At 38.4% G+C, this 19,366-nt stretch overlaps 1 protein-coding gene across 2 annotated transcripts in view; it reads right to left on the reverse strand.

Annotated features, from left to right (window-relative positions):
* Positions 1-19,366, reverse strand: part of ADK (adenosine kinase) — a 540,760-nt gene that overhangs the window by 475,783 nt on the left and 45,611 nt on the right. For both annotated transcript variants that reach the window (XM_052640201.1, XM_052640202.1), the window contains exon 2: positions 16,772-16,846. In XM_052640201.1, coding sequence (XP_052496161.1) covers positions 16,772-16,846 — 75 coding nt within the window. The remainder of the gene's footprint in view (positions 1-16,771; positions 16,847-19,366) is intronic.

Below are 19,366 nucleotides of genomic sequence, written 5' to 3' on the forward strand. Positions count from 1 at the left end.
CTGCATAGAAGTTAAATAAGCAGGGTGATAATATACAGCCTTGACGTACTCCTTTTCCTATCTGGAACCAGCCTGTTGTTCCATGTCCAGTTCTAACTGTTGCTTCCTGGCCAGCATACAGATTTCTCAAGAGGCAGGTCAGGTGCTCTGGTATTCTCCTTAAAAAACTGCAAATAGAACTGCCATATGACCCAGCAATCCCACTGCTGGGCATACACACCGAGGAAATCAGAATTGAAACAGACATGTGTACCCCAATGTTCATCGCAGCACTGTTTATAATAGCCAGGACATGGAAGCAACCTAGATGTCCATCAGCAGACGAATAGATAAGAAAGCTGTGGTACACATACACAATGAAGTATTACACAGCTATTAAAAAGAATGCATATGAATCAGTTCTAATAAGGTGAATGAAACTGGAGCCTATTATACAGAATGAAGTAAGTCAGAAAGAAAAACACCAATACAGTATATTAACGCATATATACGGAATTTAGAAAGATGGTAATGATTACCCTATATGCAAGATAGCAAAAGAGACACAGATGTAAAGAACAGACTTTTGGACTCTGTGGGAGAGGGCGAGGGTGGGATGATTTGAGAGAATAGCATTGAAACATGTGTATTATCATATGTGAAATGGATCACCAGTCCACATTCAACGCATGAGAGAGGGTGCTTTTGGGATGGTACACTGGGATGACCCTGAGGGATGGGATGGGGAGGCCTGTGGGAGGAGGGTTCAGGATGTGGAACACATGTACACCCATGGCTGATTCATGTCAATGGATGGCAAAAGCCACTACAATACTCTAAAGTACTTAGTCTCCAATTAAATTTATTTTAAAAAATAAATAAATAAAATTCAGCTAGAGAAAACAGGAGGAAAAATAATAAAGCTAGATTTAAGTCTCAACACAGAAATATACTTTTTGTATTTTAAAAACATCACTGATAATTATTCATAATAACTAGCTAGATATTTTCATTAAAGGAAATTTTTAATATTTGGTACTTGTAAGATGTCACCACGTGGCTCTTGAACCACTTCAACAAAGCTAGCCAACTTTGTATCACACTTTCAATATACTTCTAAGTACATTTTAATCTGGCTTCTGTCCCTCTCTATCATTCCACTGTGATTTACTTAGCTGAGGTCACCATTCATATTGTACTGCCAAATCCAGTGGACTCCCCATAGGTTTTATATTACCAACCTGTTACATCTGATACTATTCACTACTCTGTCATACAAGCTCACTATTCTTTGTAAGACCTGGTCTTAGTTCTCCCAATAAAAGCTCACCATCTCCTTCTGTAATTCATCTACCCATCCATTAAATGCTTTATCCTCTGCCCCACTTCTCTTTTTATTTCATGTCTTTCCTCTAGAAAGGCTTATCTATTAGTTGCTTTAAACACTACCTATAGGAGAAGGAAATGGCAATCCACTCCAGTATTCTTGCCTGGGAAATGCCATGGACAGAGGAGCCTGGTGGGCTATACAGTCCACAGGGTCACCAAGAGTGGGAGGCGACTAAAGCGACATAGCATGCAGGCTCTGGCTGTGCCTCTCTCACGGGACTTAGGCCTTCTGAGCAGTATTAAACTAGTTTTTGGAGGTTATCAAAGAAAAATCAACACTGCCTATATAATGATGGTGGTATTGGTGGTGATAATGAGGATGATAATGGTAATAACAGGTAACATTTATTGAGTGGCATTAGGCCAAAGTACAATTAAATATAACCTTTATTTATTACATGTCTCTCCCACCGTGAATCCTCTATCAACCAGACACATAAATCACAGATGCTCCTAAATATGCCCATCTAGATAACACATATTTATCTCATCCATGAACAAACCTGAACCCAATCTCTTCATCACCTCTAACATGTCCTTCCTCCCATACTTCCTAATTCAGTTATAAATAACAACATCTAGTCATTCACCAAAACTAAACATTGGAACATCATTCCTGACTCCTTTGCTCTTTTCATTAAATCAATCAAATCTTACCTTTATAACACTGTATTATTGAATTTTCTCCTGACCATTTTCTAACTATAATGATTAGGTCACCATCTCTCAATACGTCTATACTACAGCCTCCTCTAATTTATCCCCTCACACCCCCTGATCTACTGTAGACACAGTGATTTACAGAATTCTAAACACGAATCTGACCATGCCATCCCCTTGCTTATTAACTCCCTGAAGTTGTCTCCACTGTCTGTAACAGACATGAGACACATTCCAAGCTCCTCAGCAGCCAATAGTATCAGCTAGCATTTGGAAAATACATAAATTATCTTGTTCAATCTTCATACTATAATATTCCTGCTATTAGGCTGGTGCAAAAATAATTACGGTTTTGCACTGCAGAACTCTGTCATTTGATACTGGAATATATCTTAATGTGGTTATGTTATACATCATTTTAATGCACACTTCTCATTTCATGTTGTTTTTTGGGAAGTGACTTATTCAGTTCAGTTCAGTCACTCAGTTGTGTCCAACTCTTTGCAACCCCATGAATCACAGCACACCAGGCCTCCCTGTCCATCACCAACTCCCAGAGTTCATTCAGACTCACGTCCATCGAGTCAGTGATGCCATCCAGCCATCTCATCCTCTGTCGTCCCCTTCTCCTCCTGCCCCCAATCCCTCCCAGAATCAGAGTCTTTTCCAATGAGTCAACTCTTCGCATAAGGTGGCCAAAGTACTGAAGTTTCAGCTTCAGCATCATTCTTTCCAAAGAACACCCAAGACCTATCTCCTTTAGAATGGACTGGTTGGATCTCCTTGAAGTCCAAGGGGCTCTCAAGAATCTTCTCCAACACCACAGTTCAAAAGCATCAATTCTTCAGCACTCAGCTTTCTTCATAGTCCAACTCTCACATCCATACATGACCACTAGAGAAACCATAGCCTTGACTAGATGGACCTTTGTTGGCAAAGTAATGCCTCTGCTTTTGAATCTAGGTTGGTCATAACTTTCCTTCCAAGGAGTAAGCATCTTTTAATTTCATGGCTGCAGTCACCATCTGCAGTGATTTTGGAGCCCAGAAAAATAAAGTCTGACACTGTTTCCACTGTTTCCCCATCTATCTGCCATGAAGTGATGGGACCAGATGCCATGATTTTAGTTTTCTGAATGTTGAGCTTTAAGCCAACTTTTTCACTCTCGACTTTCACTTTCATCAAGAGGCTCTTCAGTTCCTCTTCACTTTCTGCCTTACTGTTTAATTTACATTTATTTTAGACTAGGGAAATGATGTTAGACAAAAAGCAAATTTGAGCAATTTTCTTATTCAAGTTCAAAATGGGTCATAAAAGCAGCAGAGACAACTCCCAACATCAACAACACTTTCTGGCCCAGGAACTGCTAACCAACACAGAGCACGTGGTGGTTCAAAAAGTGCTGAAGGTGAGTAGCATAGTGGCTGGACACTGGAAGCTGACAAGGACCAGTTGAGAGGATCGTGGAAGCTGATCCTCTTACAACTACTTGAGAAGTTGCCAAAGAGCTCAATGTCAATCATTTATACTACAGGAATAAACAAGCTTATCTCTCATTAACAAAAGTGTGTTGATTGTAATGGTTCCTATTTTGATTAATAAAGATATGTCTAGGCCTAGTTATAATGATTTAAAATTCACAGTTCAAAACCACAATTACGTTTACACCAGCCTAACATAACCCATGTACTGAAAAGCAGAGACATTACTCAGCTGACAAAGGTCCGTACAGTCAGGGCTATATGGTCTTCCCAGTGGTCACACATGGTATGAGAGTTGGGCCATAAAGAAGGCAGGATGCCAAAGAATTGATGCCTTCAAAATGTGGTGTTGGAAAAGATTTCTCAAAGTCCCTTGGACAGCAAGGAGATCAAACAAGTCAAACTTAAGGGAAATCAACCCTGAATACTCATTGGAGTACTACGTCCAATAATTCACTGGAAGGACTGATGCTGAAGCTGAAGCTCCAGTATTTGGGTCATCTGATGTGAGCAGCCAACTCACTGGAAAAGTCCCTGATGCTAGGAAAGAGTGAAGGCAGAAGGAAAAGAGGACATCAGAGGATGAGATGGCTGGATGCAGCACTGATGCAATGGACATGAACTTGGGCAAACTTCAGGAAATGGTAAGGGACAGGGAGGCCTGGCATGCTGCAGTCCATGGGGTCGCCAAGAATTGGACACAACTGGGCAACTGAATAACGACAACAGATATAGTATTCCTATTTTATTTACAGGGAAACTGAGCTTCCACAGATTGTCACACAACTACAAGTCGTTCCAGAGCACAACTTTAACCTATACATTAAGATTACCTTGTGCCTCTGTGCTCTGTCACTCAGTCATGTTCAACTCTTTACAACCCCGTGGACTACAGACCACCAAGTTCCTCTGTCCTCGGAATTTTCCAGGCTAGAATGCTGGAGCAGGTTGCTATTTCCTACTCCAGGAGATCTTCCTGACCCAGGGATCAAACTTGCATCTCTCTCTCTCCTGCACTGGCAGGCAGACTCTTTACCACTGTGCCACCTTACCTTACCTTATACTTAACCAAATTCTATAACGCCACAGTAATGAATTGATTTCCTTCTTCATTTGTCTCCTCAATTATGCTACTAGCTGCTTAAAGGAAAGAAACTTATTTGGCAGAAAGCTGACCACGAAGTAGATGCTCAAAAAAATATGTACTGAGCTCAAATGAACTGCTAAAAATAAATCTATGCTTAGGTAAGTCTTAAGAGTACCATTTTCCTCAATATTCAAAATCAGGTCTAAATATCAGAGACACCACAAGGAATACCATCTTATAATATCTGGGGCAAAATGAGGTCTTCATAAATGAGTCTGTGTTCATTTAGCATCCATATTTTAGGTCTTATTTGAAGAAGCCCCAGAGCAACTCAAAATCAGCTACTTAATATGAAGTAATATAAAGATTCAGAATCAAATATCAGTTTATTTCAAATTCTAAGAATACAGAATTCATTTTTTTAAAATCAAAATGGCCAAGATCACCTTTCTTTTAACGAAAAGCAAAGATAACTGAGCTAAAGGAAATATTCAAAATTCAGCAGCATTTCCAAACATCAGCAATAATCTAAAAAAGTTAATGGATTTCCCTGGTGGTCAAGTGGTTAAGAATCTGCCTGTCAATGGCAGGGACACAGGTTTGATACCTGGTCCAGGAATATTCCACATGCCACAGAGTAACTAAGCCTCTGAGCTGCAACTACTGAGGTCACGCACCAGAACTGATGAAGCCCATGAGCTCCCACGCTCTGCACCAAGAGAAGCCACCGCAGTGAGAAGCCTGCAGACCACAGCTGGAGAGTAGCCCCCACTCACTGCAACTAGAGAAAGCCCGCATACAGCAATGAAGACCCAGCACAGCCAAAAAGAAATAAATTAAAAAAAAAAAAAAAGACTCAGTATAAAGCTTTACCAGCAAAACAACTACAGGGCTATATAAGCTCAAAGACAGAAAGAAAAAACATTGAGAAGCTAGAAACCAAACTACAGATAAATTTTAAAATTCACATTGCAGATCAGTGGGTAAAGGTAGACTGTTCACAATACAGTAATATAATAACCGATTCCCTATAAGGAAAACTTTTTAAAAACCATATCCTTACGTCACATCATATACAAAAATCAATTCAGGATCAATTAAAGACCTAAATATACAAAGCATAATGATATGACTTGCAGAAGAAAATATTGCAAAATAGTTATATATAGATTTAACTACAAAAATATCAGAGCATCTCACAATTACTTTCAAACAAAACAATGATAGCTTTTAACCTTATATACAGTCCTACTTGACACTCCAAATGTTTCACCTTTAAACTAATATACACTCATTTATTGAAGTAATTCATCATACCTTACACAACGATTCACCTATAAACTGCTGACACTAAATAATCAGTACTGAAATTTATGACCAACTATTATTACTCTTAGTACTTTTACAGCAAACATTATGTAATACCTTTCATTTCTGTTTACATTAATCAAGATTTACCTAAGGTTCATATCATTATTAAGAATTTATATCCATGAGAGAAACATATTTCCTGAACTACTCTAGCTTCCCTTTTTAAAACTGAGTATTTTCATTGCAAATGATGATTTTTATTTCCAGTTACCATTTCATTAATTCTCTTATTTCTCTTACTTCTGTGGGTATTTATCTGGTGTCAGGGAAAATTAAGGCAAATCTGTCTTACAAACTCCTTCCCTCTGTTTTCCATCCCTATTAACACATTCCTTTTCCTTTACTCTCCATAATTACACCAATATTCATCTGGAAGTATTTATATGTTCCGTATTTCCTTCCCTCCTCACACCCACTGTGTCTCTTCAAGATGCTGGAAAAGATTATTTTCAATAGTCTACTTCCTATAACAAGTGTTCCTACTTAATTTCAGTTATAATATTTACATCAAATAATTACATCAAAACAAACTAACCTAATTTTGCTTCTCTTTTAGTTAAAGATCCTAATTTTTTCTTATTCAAGGGAACACCAGCTTTATTATCTTCAAGTAAAGAACAGAAACTCTAGAAGAAATTTAATTTTTGAATATCAAATAATTATCTAGTTGATGTTTCCAAATCATGGCAATGCTTGCTCTATTCTGGAAACAGGTCAATTGGAGGCAACATACCATCCTCCCAACACATAACTTCACTGTTTCAAAGCTCAGCCAAAAAGAGAATTCTAGAGTCCTTCTGTTTTTGTTGTTTCTTTATTTTTTTGCTTTTTTAAAAATTAATTTATTTCTTTTAATTGGAGGCTAATTACTTTACAATACAAAGAAATTATTAATATACTGATAAACTAATTAAAACTGAACGTGAACAATGTTTAGAGCAAATAACACACATCTTTCTCATCTACACTATATCTATAATTAAATGAAAACAGAATTTCATTAACTCTATGAGCCTTTACATATATACTTATTTACACTACAAAAATCTAGATGTATAATTGAGTTTTTCAATTTCAAATTAATACTTCCAGAGTAAGATAGCAGAAAATATAGAATACAAGTTTACAATTAAAACAAGCATGTATTTCAAATTATCGCACAATGCATGATACATTTTTTGGTCATGAACAAATGTCTTAAGCTCTGTTATTTTTTATGAGGATAACTACCTCATGAAGTTGTCATGAGAACAAAACTAATATTATATAAAAAATGTACCTAATACACATTGTATAAATGCTTCATGGTCAAAAAATAATTGTCAAAAATAATTATATTCTTTTCTCCTTACCCTTAAAAGTTTTTCAGATGGATTCTCTATGACCCTTCTTTAGATTCAACCCTTTGTGTACACCAGCCCCAAATGCAAAGACCATTGGAATATGATGGTTCTTGTTCTTTAAAAAACTGCGCTGAAAAACTTGACAAACATAGCACATGAAAAATGTATCTTCACAGAAATATATGTGAAGAAAATACCAATTCCCTCATTAGCTTTCAACACTGAACACAAAACTCCACTTTAAAAAAGGCCTTTCATAAAATATTTTTCAGTCAGATGCTATCTACCAAGGTGCCTAACATATATCCAGCACCGTGCTAAGAGTCATGTAAGAAAAGTGCAATTCCTTTGCACCAAGAGCTTAGCACGTACAGAAAAAATTTACAAAGATACTTTTCTTAATTGTCTCTCTCCCCGGCAATGTTTAGAAATGCTGATGTGAGGCATATGCTATAGGTATTTAATTATAAACCCATACAACAGAAAAAATATTGAGCTTCCTCTCAAGAAATGAGAAGGCAGAAGACAGTAATCAGAGTCAAGAAAGTCAAAGGAAATCGTAAATTAAAGGGAAAAAACCTCTCATTAAAACCACCACTTGTTTGACAAACTATAAGTTGAGATCATCACATAAATTATACAAACTGCTAAATAGTTAAAGCAAAAGATAAGATCAGCAATCAAGAAAAGATTTGAACTAAAAGAAAATAAGAAATTCATTTTTATTAATCCAGAGATTGCTCTGACAAAGAAACCAGGCTTACTCATTTTGAATCCCCCAAATCTGGTATGTAGTTGTTAATTCTCAGTTTATACAACAGGTTTAAATTACCGATAATTTAATAATCGAGTTAAAAAATAAAGGTAGTGAGTGTGGCATGGTAGAAAAAAAAATAAACAGGGTCAGGACATACAGATTCCATCTCAGGCTTGCACTGCTAACTATCATCAACAGCAAAAGCTGTCACTTCACTGAGATTGTTCCTTTGCTGTAAAATGAATAAAGAGATTTAAATTATCTCCAAAGTCCAGTTTGTCTCAAAATTCCTGTGATTATATATGTCCTGCTATAGTACATACAATAACAGTGAAATATACACAGTCATACCCCTGGAACTTCCACTTAAATATGGCAGAAAGATTATCTACTCTTCCATCTAAGACTGTTAAAATGATGACAAAGGTACAAAAAAGAAAAAAAAGCAAACATCTACAGGATCAAAAATAATATAAAAGAAGTAACTAAGCAGTACTGGTCAAAAGGTTTCCACAAATTTTCAGAAAAACGAAAACAGGTGAGGAACTCAGCAGTGCTAAATAAACAAAAATCTCAATTAGAACTGAAAGAAGCTGCTTATGATAAGCAAGGCTAGTCCATCTGCAGAAACACTAACCTCAGAAGATATACATAAGACATGGGGCCACAACTAAGGGAATGGACTACTACCATCTCACCATTACAACCTACGATTCCTAAAATAGAGATAAATTACCAGTTTATTCCCTCAAGAAACCAAACAGAAGCATCTCTGAATTAACGGACAAAAGTCAAAGCAGAGGAAGTAAAGACGGACAGGTGAAACTGCCTACTTAATTAAGGTACCCCGCTACCGGCCAACTCAGAATTAAGCAGCCAGGCTGAAACCTTCAGAGAGCAAAATGCAAGACTTTTCTGGAAAGAAACTGAACAGATTTTTTAGACTTCCAGATATTAACATTGAGGGTCACACACACACCCTCAGAAAAATAGGCTTTTAGCATAACCAAGCCTTTGGTCAAGCCCAACCTGAAAGGGACAGAGTAAACGGACCAAGTAGTTAAGCAGTTAATCCTATTAGAGGATTGTAAGTAAAGAAAAAAGTATGGGAGACCCTTTTAAGTTACTGGTCACTCAATAAAGCAGGTTTGCTTAAGCACAAAGCTAAGCAAGCTTGATTAGCAACAGAAGCATGAAACATGTCCCCAAACAACAAAACAATGGTGGCATGAGATCCACATTCTGTCCAGTGAGCTCATTAAATTAATGATCCCTAGGGCAAAGTCTCTGCACATATTAAACACAGTAATTTATAGAAAGGTGACATTTCAAAGTGAAAGACCCTCATTGTACTGAGACCTGAAATGATTTTTCCATGGTGCCAAGACAGTCCTGGCTTGACCAGGACTGAAAACGGCCCCACCTGACAGAAAGGAGCTGATGAGGGAAGCACGATGTGCACTCACGAATGTGGAAGGGACTTCCCTGGTGGTCCAGTGGTTAAGAATCTGCCTGCCAATTCAGGGGACACGGGTTTGATCACTGGCCCAGGAAGATCTCATACGCTGTAGAGCAACTAAGCCCACGAGCCACGGCTATGGGAAGCCCATATAGTCCAGGACCCACACAGGGCACACGTGCCACAACTACTGAGCTGTGTGTCTAGAGCCCAGGCTCCGCAACAGCCAAGCCTCTGCAATGAGAAGCCCTCACACCACAACAAAGGGCAGCCCCCACTCGCCACTACTAGGGAAAAGACCGTGGGAAGCAACGAAGACCCAGCACAGGCAAAAATAAATAAATAAAATAATTAAAAAAAAAAAAAAAAGAATGAAGAAAAAGGTGATCTTTTCCCCCTCCTACTTTTTCTTTGATTATAAAACTGTAGCCCACTAAGTTCTTAGGACATGATACCATCTCACTTGCCCAACTGTAAACCTCACAAGCATCCTATTCCAATAAATCACTTGTATCTACCACTTTGTCTCTCACTGAAGTCATTCTGCACTGAGACATGAACTGGAGCTCCTTGGAGGCCCCCAAAACACCACCTGGCAGTTTCAAACCCACACATATCAACATGCCAATGTGGTTTTGAATGTGGGATATGGGTGTGTGCGTGTGTGTGGGTTTGGAAAAAAATTTTTTTGCTGTATTTATTGGTGCTCTTTGCCTATGTAACAAATTCACCCAAAAACTGGCAGGTTAAAACACAACTCATTATCCCGCACAGTTTCTGAGGGTCAGGAATCCAGGAGTAGTTTAGTTGAGTTTTTCTGGTTGCAGTCAAGCTGTCAGCCAGAATGGCAATCATCTCAGGGCTTAAAGGACAATGGAGAATCCACTTCTCCGGCTCACTCACATCACAGGGTTGTTGGCAAGTCTCAGTTCCTCACTAGTTATGTCAACTTCCTCACAGACAGAGGAAGGAGCCTCTATCTCCAGCCATTAAGCCTCTCACAAGATGTCTAAATGTATGAGAGAGAGAGAGTACGTTGGAACACAAAGAAAGCACCCACAGTGGAAGACAACTTTTACAATTGACTGCGGAGGCTTATAACACTGTACAAGAAGTAGTGACCAGAACCATCCCCAAGAAAAAGAAACGCAACAAGGCAAAATGCTTGTCTGAGGAGGCCTCACACAACCAAAGGAGAAAAGGAAAGATATACCCATCTGAATACAGAGTTCCAAAGAACAGCAAGGAGAGATAAGAAAGCCTTAAGTGAAGAAAACAAAGAAATAGAAGAAAACAACAAAATGGGAAAGACTAAAGAGCTCTTCAAGGAAATTAGGGATATTTAGGGAATATTCCATGCAAACATGGGCACAATAAAGGACAGAAACAATATGACCTAACAGAAGCATAAGATATTAAGAAGAGATGGTGAGATTACACAGAACTGTACAAAAAAGGTCTTAATGACTCAGATAACCGCAATGGTGTGATCACTCACCTAGCGCCATACATCCTGGAGTGTGAAATCAACGAGGCCTTAAGAAGCATCACTACAAACAAAGCTAGCAGAGGTGATGGAATTCCAGTTGAGCTATTTCAAATCCTGAAAGATGATGCTGTTAAAATACTGCACTCAATATGCCAGCAAATTTGGAAAACTCAGCAGTGGCCACAGAACTGGAAAAGGTCAGTTTTCATTCCAATCCCAAAGAAAGACAACGCCAAAGAATGCTCAAACTACCGCACAATTGCACTCATCTCACAGGCTAGCAAAGTAATGCTCAAAATTCTCCAAGCCAGGCTTCAACAGTACGTGAACCGTGAGGTTCCAGATGTTCAAGATGGATTTAGAAAAGGCAGACGAACCAGAGATCAACTTGCCAACATCCACTGGATCATCAAAAAAGCAAGAGAGTTCCAGAAAAACATCTACTTCAGCTTTATGAACTATGCCAAAGCCTTTGACTATATTGATCACAACCAACAGTGGAAAATTCTTCAAGAAATGGGAATATCAGACCACCTGACCTGCCTCATGAGAAATCTGTATGCAAGTCAAGAAGCAACAGTTAGAACCAGACATGGAACAACAAACAGGTTCCAAATTGGGAGAGGAGTACATCAAGACTGTACTCTGTCTCCCTGCTTATTTAACTTATATGTAGAGAACATCACACGAAATGATAGGCTGGATGAAGCACAAGCTGGAATCAAGACAGCTGGGAGAAATATCAATAACTTCAGATACTCAGATGACACGACCCTTATGGCAGAGAAGTGAAGAACTAAAGAGCCTCTTGATAAAAATGAAAGAGGAGAGTGAGAAAGTTGGCTTAAAACTCAACATTCAAAAAATGAAGATCATTGCATCCAGTCCCATCACTTCCTGGCAACTAGATGGGGAAACAATGGAAACAGACTTTATTTTGGGGGGCTCCAAAATCACTGCAGATGGTGACTGCAGTCATGAAATTAAAAGATGCTTAAAAGACCTAGGCAGCAAATTAAAATGTAAAGACATTACTTTGCTGACAAAGGTCCATCTAGTCAAAGCTATGGTTTTTCCAGTAGTCATGTATAGATGTGAGAACTGGACCATAAAGAAGGCTGAGCATCAAAGCATTGATGCTTTTGAACTGTGGTGTTGGAGAAGACTCTGGAGAGTCCCCTGGACAGCAAGGAGATCCAACCAGTCCATCCTCAAGGAAATCAGTCCTGAATATTCACTGGAAGGACTGATACTGAAGCTGAAACTCTAGTACTTTGGCCATCCGATGTGAAGAGCTGACTCATTGGAAAAGACCCTGAAGGTGGGAAAGATTGAAGAGAGGAGGAGAAGGGGACAACAGAGGATGATACAGTTGGATGGCATCACCGACTCGATGGACATCAGTGTGACCATGCTCCGGGAGTTGGTGATGGACAGGGAAGCCTGGCGTGCTGCAGTCCATGGGGTCGCAAAGAATCAGACACAACTAAGCAACTGAACTGAACTATGTCAAGGCTATATACTGTCACCCTGCTTATTAACTTATATGCTGAGTGGTGGTGGTGGCTTAGTCACCAAGTCATGTCCCACTCTTATGACCCCAAGGACTATAGCCTGCCAGGCTTCTGTCCATGGGATTCTCCAGGCCAGAATACTGGAGCTTGTTGCCATTTCCTTCTCCAGGGGATCTTCCCTACCCAGGGATCAAACCCAGGTCTCCTGCACTGCAGGCAGATTCTTTACCGACTGAGCTACAAAGGAAGCCCTATATGCAGAGCACATCATGCTAAATGCTAGGCTAGATGAAACTCAAGCTAGAATCAAGACAGCCAGAAGAAACGCCAATAACATCAGATATACAGGTGACACTACCCTAATGGCAGAAAGTGAGGAGGAACTAAAGAGCCTCCTGATGAAGGTGAAGCAGAGTGAAAAAGCTGACTTAAAACTTAAAACATTCAAAAAACTAAGGCCATGGCATTCGGCCCCACCACTTTATGGCAAACAGATGGGGAAACAATGGAAACAGTGACAGACTTTATTTTCTTGGGGTCCAAAACCAATATGGACAGTGACTGCAGCCATGAAATTAAAGAACGCTTGCACCCTGGAAGAAAAGCTATGACCAACCTAGACAGCGTATTCAAAAGCTGAGACATCATTTTGCCGACAAAGGTCTGTATAGTCAAAGCTACAGTTTTTCCAGTAGTCATGTACACGCATGAGAGGTATACCATAAAGAAGGATGAGCACTGAAGAACTGCCTTCAAACTGTGGTGTTAGAGAAGACTCTTGGGAGTCCCGTGAACAACAAGGAAATCAACCCGGAATAGTCACTGCTGAAGAACTGATACTGAAGCTGAAGCTCCAATACTTTGGCCACCTGATACGAAGAGCTGACTCATTTGAAAAGGCCCTGGTGCTGGGGAAGATTGAAGGCAGGAGGAGAAGGGGGTGACAGGCTGAGATGGTCGGATGGCATCACTGACTCGATGGACATGAGTCTGAGTGAACTCCGGGAGCTGGTGATAGACAGGGAGGCCCGGTGTACTGCGATTCATGGGGTCGCAAAGAGTCGGACACGACTGAGCGACTGAACTAACTAACTAACTAATAATGAAAGAGAATGAGTACCTTTTCATGTGCTTTTTGCCATCCGTATATCTTTGGTGAATGTTCAAATTTCTTGCCCATTTTTATTAGGCTGTTTCTTTTCTGATTGAGCTTTAAGGGTTCGTAATGTATTCTTACCGGTAGTTCTTTATCAGATATATGCTTTCCAAACATTTTCTTCAAACCTATGGTTTTGTCCTTTCATTCTTCTAACAGTATCTTCCCAACAGTAAAAAATTTTCATTTTGAAAAAGTCCAGCTCATCAGTTTTTTCTTTAATAGAACATACTTCTGGTGTTCTATATTTAAGAAATTCTTGTTTAAATCACAGTCACAAAGATTTCCTGCTATATTATCCTAAAGAAGTGTTATACTTTTAGGCCTAAAATTTAGCTCTATCAGTCAATTTCGTATATGGTACAAAATACAATTTCCTTCTTATGCATGTTGATATTCAATTGTTCCAGCACTACCTGTTGAAAAAAGACAATCCTTTCTCCACTGAACTGACTTGCACCTTTGTCAAAAATCAGTCATCCATTTATGTGTGGGGCTATTTCTGGACATTCTATTCTATGCAATCAAACTTTACACTGACATCCCTGCTTGATTACTATAACTTTAAAATAATTCTTGAAATCAGGCAGTAGCTTTTTTGTAGATTCCATCAGTTATTCTACATAAATGATCATGCTTTTGGGAAATAAAAATAGCTTATTCCTCCCTTTGCAAGCTGGATGTCTTTTACTTCTTGCCTGACTGCTCTGAATAGAATCTCCAGGACCACTGTATACATTCTGAAGTGGTAAGGGCCAAAATCGTTGAATTGTCTCTGATCTTAGGGAAAAGTATAAAGACTTTCACCATTAGAAATTGTGTTATGAGGCTTTCCTCTAACCAAACTTTTATGAGAAATAAATAAGATCCCTTCTAGTCTAAGAATCCTATACAAAATTGTATCAGGAATAGATAGTGGTTTTGGCAAATGGTTTTTCTATTGAGATGATTACATTAATTTTCTTTTTCTACTGTTAATATAGTTAAGTACTCTAATTACATTCCAAATGTTAAACCTACCCTACACTCTAAGCACACTATTTCATTCTGCAAAAAGGAATAAACATAGTGAGATTGTCTAAGTATGGATAAGTGATTTTCAATCTTCACTACCACTTGTTTTCAAAACTGGTAATGTAATTATAGATAGCTAACAGAATGAAAACATATCAATCTTAATACTAAAATAAAAATATAATTAAACAGAATTTATAAAGCTAAAAGTTAGAGCAGTAGTCAGGAGTTAAAGTAGAAAGTTAACAAAACTTAGAAAGTAGAGGAGAAATAACAGAGGGAAGAACAGGGGCACTGGTAAATTCACTGTATATAAGGAGAAGTCAAGGGCTTCTATTGAAAGTTGATACAAGAAAATATTTTCATGTATGAATATTATGTCATTAAAAAGTACAAGGTAACCAGAAGTAAAACTATTAATATAATTCTATGCAGGAGTGTTTCTGATTAGCAGAGTGTATTTTAAAATTTGTATCTGAATGTCTTACGATAAGATACATCCTCCAGTTTGTCCTTGGATCCCTAACCTATTTCCTACTATACTGCAATAAGCCAAATTCACACAATTTATAAATTCTTGCTGACCCTGTGACACTTGAGTTTATACAGATAAAGAGTTAATCTCCAAGACATTAAAAAACAGAATTTGCTAAAAATGGTTATTCCTCAAAATCAATTGTATTCTACACATGAGCAATGAACAATCCAAAATTGAAATTAAGAAAATGACTCCATTTACAATCCCCAGTCAGGAACTGAACCTATGTCCCCGGAAGAGAAAGTATGGAGTCTTAACCACTGGACCTCCAGGGAAGTCCTAGGATGGCTATAATTTTAAAAGGGGAAAAGACCAAGTTTTGGTGAGCATGTGGTTCTTCAAAGAACTAAACTCAGAATTACTATGTGACTTAGCAATTCTACTCCGACATATAAACCCAAAAGAAATGAAAATATATATTCTTACAAAAACTTGTACACAAATATTCACAGCAGGTTTCTTTATAACAGTCAAAAGACAAAACAATCTAAGTGTCCATCAACCAATGACTACATCTACTGATGAATGCATAAAAAAACTGGTATATACAAACAATGGAATATTATTCTGCCTTACAGGAATAAAGCACTGATACATGCTACAACATGGAAGAACCCTGAAAAACATGTTAAGTAAAATAAGCCAGACAGAAAAGGCCACATATTGCACACTTCCATTTATATGAAATAAAATATCCAGAATAGGCAAATCCATGGAAACAAACTAAACTGGTAGATTAGGGCAAGGCAGGGAGGGCAGGTGGGAATACTGATATGACCACTTATTGGATACAAGTTTCTTTTTGACATGATGAAATGTCCTGGGTTTAGATCGTGGTGACAGTTGTACAACACTGCCAATGTTCTAGTAGTCACTGAATTGTACACCTTAAAATAGTTAAAATTATGAAGTTAAGTAAATTTTGCATCAATAATATTTTTTAAAAGTGGTTGCCCCTGGGCATAGAACTTGGGGTGTTTAAGAGGAAGGGGCTGTTAATTTCTCATTATTAAGTATTTTTTAGTACTTAACTTTTCCCTTGTACCAAATGACCATGGATAAATAAACATAAAATGATTTCTCTGCTCAATTAACAATATCAAAAGTTACTATTGGGGGAAATAGGGAAGATTCATAGTGTTAGAATTATGTCTTACATATTCTTCTTGTTCTCTATAATCCTATTCCTTCTCCCACATGGTATGGTACCATTACTGATTTAGTTCATTGACAGTTAATTTTAAAATGTGGAAATTAAATCATTAAGTAAATCACATACTTCTTCCTTGCAAAGAATAACAGAATCAACTTCAAGTGAAAGGAGCAACAGGAATGAACAAAAGTACCGAAGTTTTCCCAGGGAAAATGTGGTCAATTACTCAATAATAATGGTATTGCACTTGCCATTATCAGGATTAAATTTCCTGAATTTTCCTCCAACTGAAGATGTTAAATAGCAAATTCAACTCTAATATTTTCAGTTTTTACTTAGATGTATGTTTTACATAGTAAATATGAAGAGCTCAATACTTACTTATCAAGGAAATCCTTGTCCACTACAGCACTGATGTCAAGAAGAGGATTTCCCATTCCAAAGAGAATATTTTCACTAAAAAAAATACAAATAAAATACAAGCACAAGTTAGAAATACCTCTGAGTAAGGTGACGTATAAAACGCACACGAATGTAAAAATATCTTCACTTTACCCTGAAAATAAACCTAACATACTAGATTATTAAACCTTTGATTTGCTTATTACATACATGTAGGACAAACTTTAGAGGTAGCAAAAAGCCATTCAGAAGGGAGAATGACTTTTAAATTGGACAAAACAAAACATAACAAAAGAAGAAACCAGATCATATGATTTTTTTCCACAATATTTAATAGGTAATGACTAAAGCTAAATAGTTCCATCTAGTCAAGGCTATGGTTTCTCCAGTGGTCATATATGCATGTGAGAGTTGGACTGTGAAGAAGGCTGAGCACCGAAGAATTGATGCTTTTGAACTGTGGTGTTGGAGAAGACTCTTGAGAGTCCCTTGGACTGCAAAGAGATCCAACCAGTTCATTCTGAAGGAGATCAGCCCTGGAATTTCTTTGGAAGGAATGATGCTGAAGCTGAAACTCCAATACTTTGGCTACCTCAAGCGAAGAGTTGACTCATTAGAAAAGACTCTGATGCTGGGAGGGATTGGGGGCAGGAGAAGGGGACGACCGAGGATGAGATGGCTGGATGGCATCACTGACTCAATGGACAAGAGTCTGAGTGAACTCCGGGAGTTGGTGATGGACAGGGAGGCCTGGCGTGCTGCGATTCATGGGGTCGCAAAGAATCGGACATGACTAGCGACTGAACTGAACTGAAAGCTAATTAAATTCAATGTTCTTTTTTTTCAAGTTTTAACAAAGTTTTATATATTCAACCAACATGATAAATATTTAATTCTATCTAGACAGTAATATACTGAACTAATGAAAGTTTATTGCAGAGCATAGAGCAAGTCCTGGAAAAATTCAAGCAACAGCCTTATCCTTGAAAAACTGTGAATGCCCAGAGTGGGACCTCTACAGTGGGTGTCATAGAGAGTGTCATTTTCGATTACATTTAAGGGACTTTTGAGGGAGTCTGTTTTCCATAGTACTACAGTATCGCTCAAAACTAAGGGAAAGATAGAACCCTGAGAACCACACGCAATACCAACTGACAGCAAGAAATGGACTGGAGGCATAGCTGGGTCAGCCTCGATCAGGGACTTTTTTCTAGTTATTGAAATAAAATTCGCCTCTGCATAATAATTTCCCATTGGTATCTAGTTTGCTCAAGCTCTTTTCCAGTTGCTTCCAAACCAGTTACCATTCTCACCACTTGGAGATTATCATTAACACCAACAGGACTGATACACCAAAGTTTCCTTAGAACAAAGTTCAGCTTACACTTGCAGTCTAAAATGATTTAGAAGACTAAAGTAAAATCACAGATTGGGCAACTATGGCTGAATATGCAGTGGGAAATCTGTCCCTTTTTCTATTTAAAGAAAGCTGATGAGGGAGGGATAAAAGACAATGTATTTGTTTATTTATTAAAAGTCTAATAAAGAAAGTGAGTCCTTAGAAAATGAAGGATCAACAGGCAGACGGAGTAAAATGTGACCATCATTTCATTAGGAACTTCTCTGCCTAATTTGTGTATTATTAGGCAAACAATAAAAACTCTCCAGTTCACTTCAGTTCAATCGCTCAGTCATGTCCAATTCTTTGTGAACCCATGGACTGCAGCACGCCAGGCCTCCCTGTCCATCACCAACTCCCAAAGTTTACTCACACTCATGTCCATTGATTGAGTCGGTGATGCCATCCAACCATCTGATCCTCTGTCGTCCCCTTCTCCTCCTGCCTTCAATTTTTCCAGAATCAGGGTCTTTTCCAATTAGTCAGTTCTTCCCATCAGATGGCCAAGTACTGGGGTTCCAGCTTCTGCATCAGTCCTTTCAGTGAATATTCAGGACCAATTTCCTTGAGAATGGACTAGTTGGATCTCCTTGCAGTCCAAGGGACTCTCAAGAGTCTTCTCCAACACCACAGTTAAAAGCATCAATTCTTCGGTGCTCAGCTTTCTTTAGAGTCCAACTCTCACGTCCATACATGACCACTGGAAAAAACATAGCTTTGACTAGATGGACCTATCCTGGCAAAGTAACGTCTCTGCTTTTTAATAGGCTATCTAGGTTAGTCATAACTCTTCATCCAAGGAGCAAGCATCTTTTAATTTCATGGCTGCAGTCACCATCTGCAGTGATTTTGGAGCCCCCCAAAATAAAGTCTCTCACTGTTTCCACTGTTTCCCCATCTATTTGCCATGAAGTGATGGAACCAGATGCCATGATGTCAGTTTTCTGAATGTTGAGTTTTAAGCCAACTTTTTCACTCTCCTCTTTCACTTTCAAGAGGCTCTTTAGTTCTTCACTTTCCGCCATAAGGATGGTGTCATCTGCATATCTGAGGTTATTGATATTTCTCCCGGCAATCTTGATTCCTCCAGCCCAGCATTTCTCATGATGTACTCTGCATATAAGTTAAATAAGCAGCGTGACAAAATACACCCTTGACGTACTCCTTTCCCGATT

Source organism: Budorcas taxicolor, chromosome 5 (genome assembly GCF_023091745.1).
Source record: "Budorcas taxicolor isolate Tak-1 chromosome 5, Takin1.1, whole genome shotgun sequence".
Classification (NCBI taxonomy): Eukaryota; Metazoa; Chordata; class Mammalia; order Artiodactyla; family Bovidae; genus Budorcas; species Budorcas taxicolor.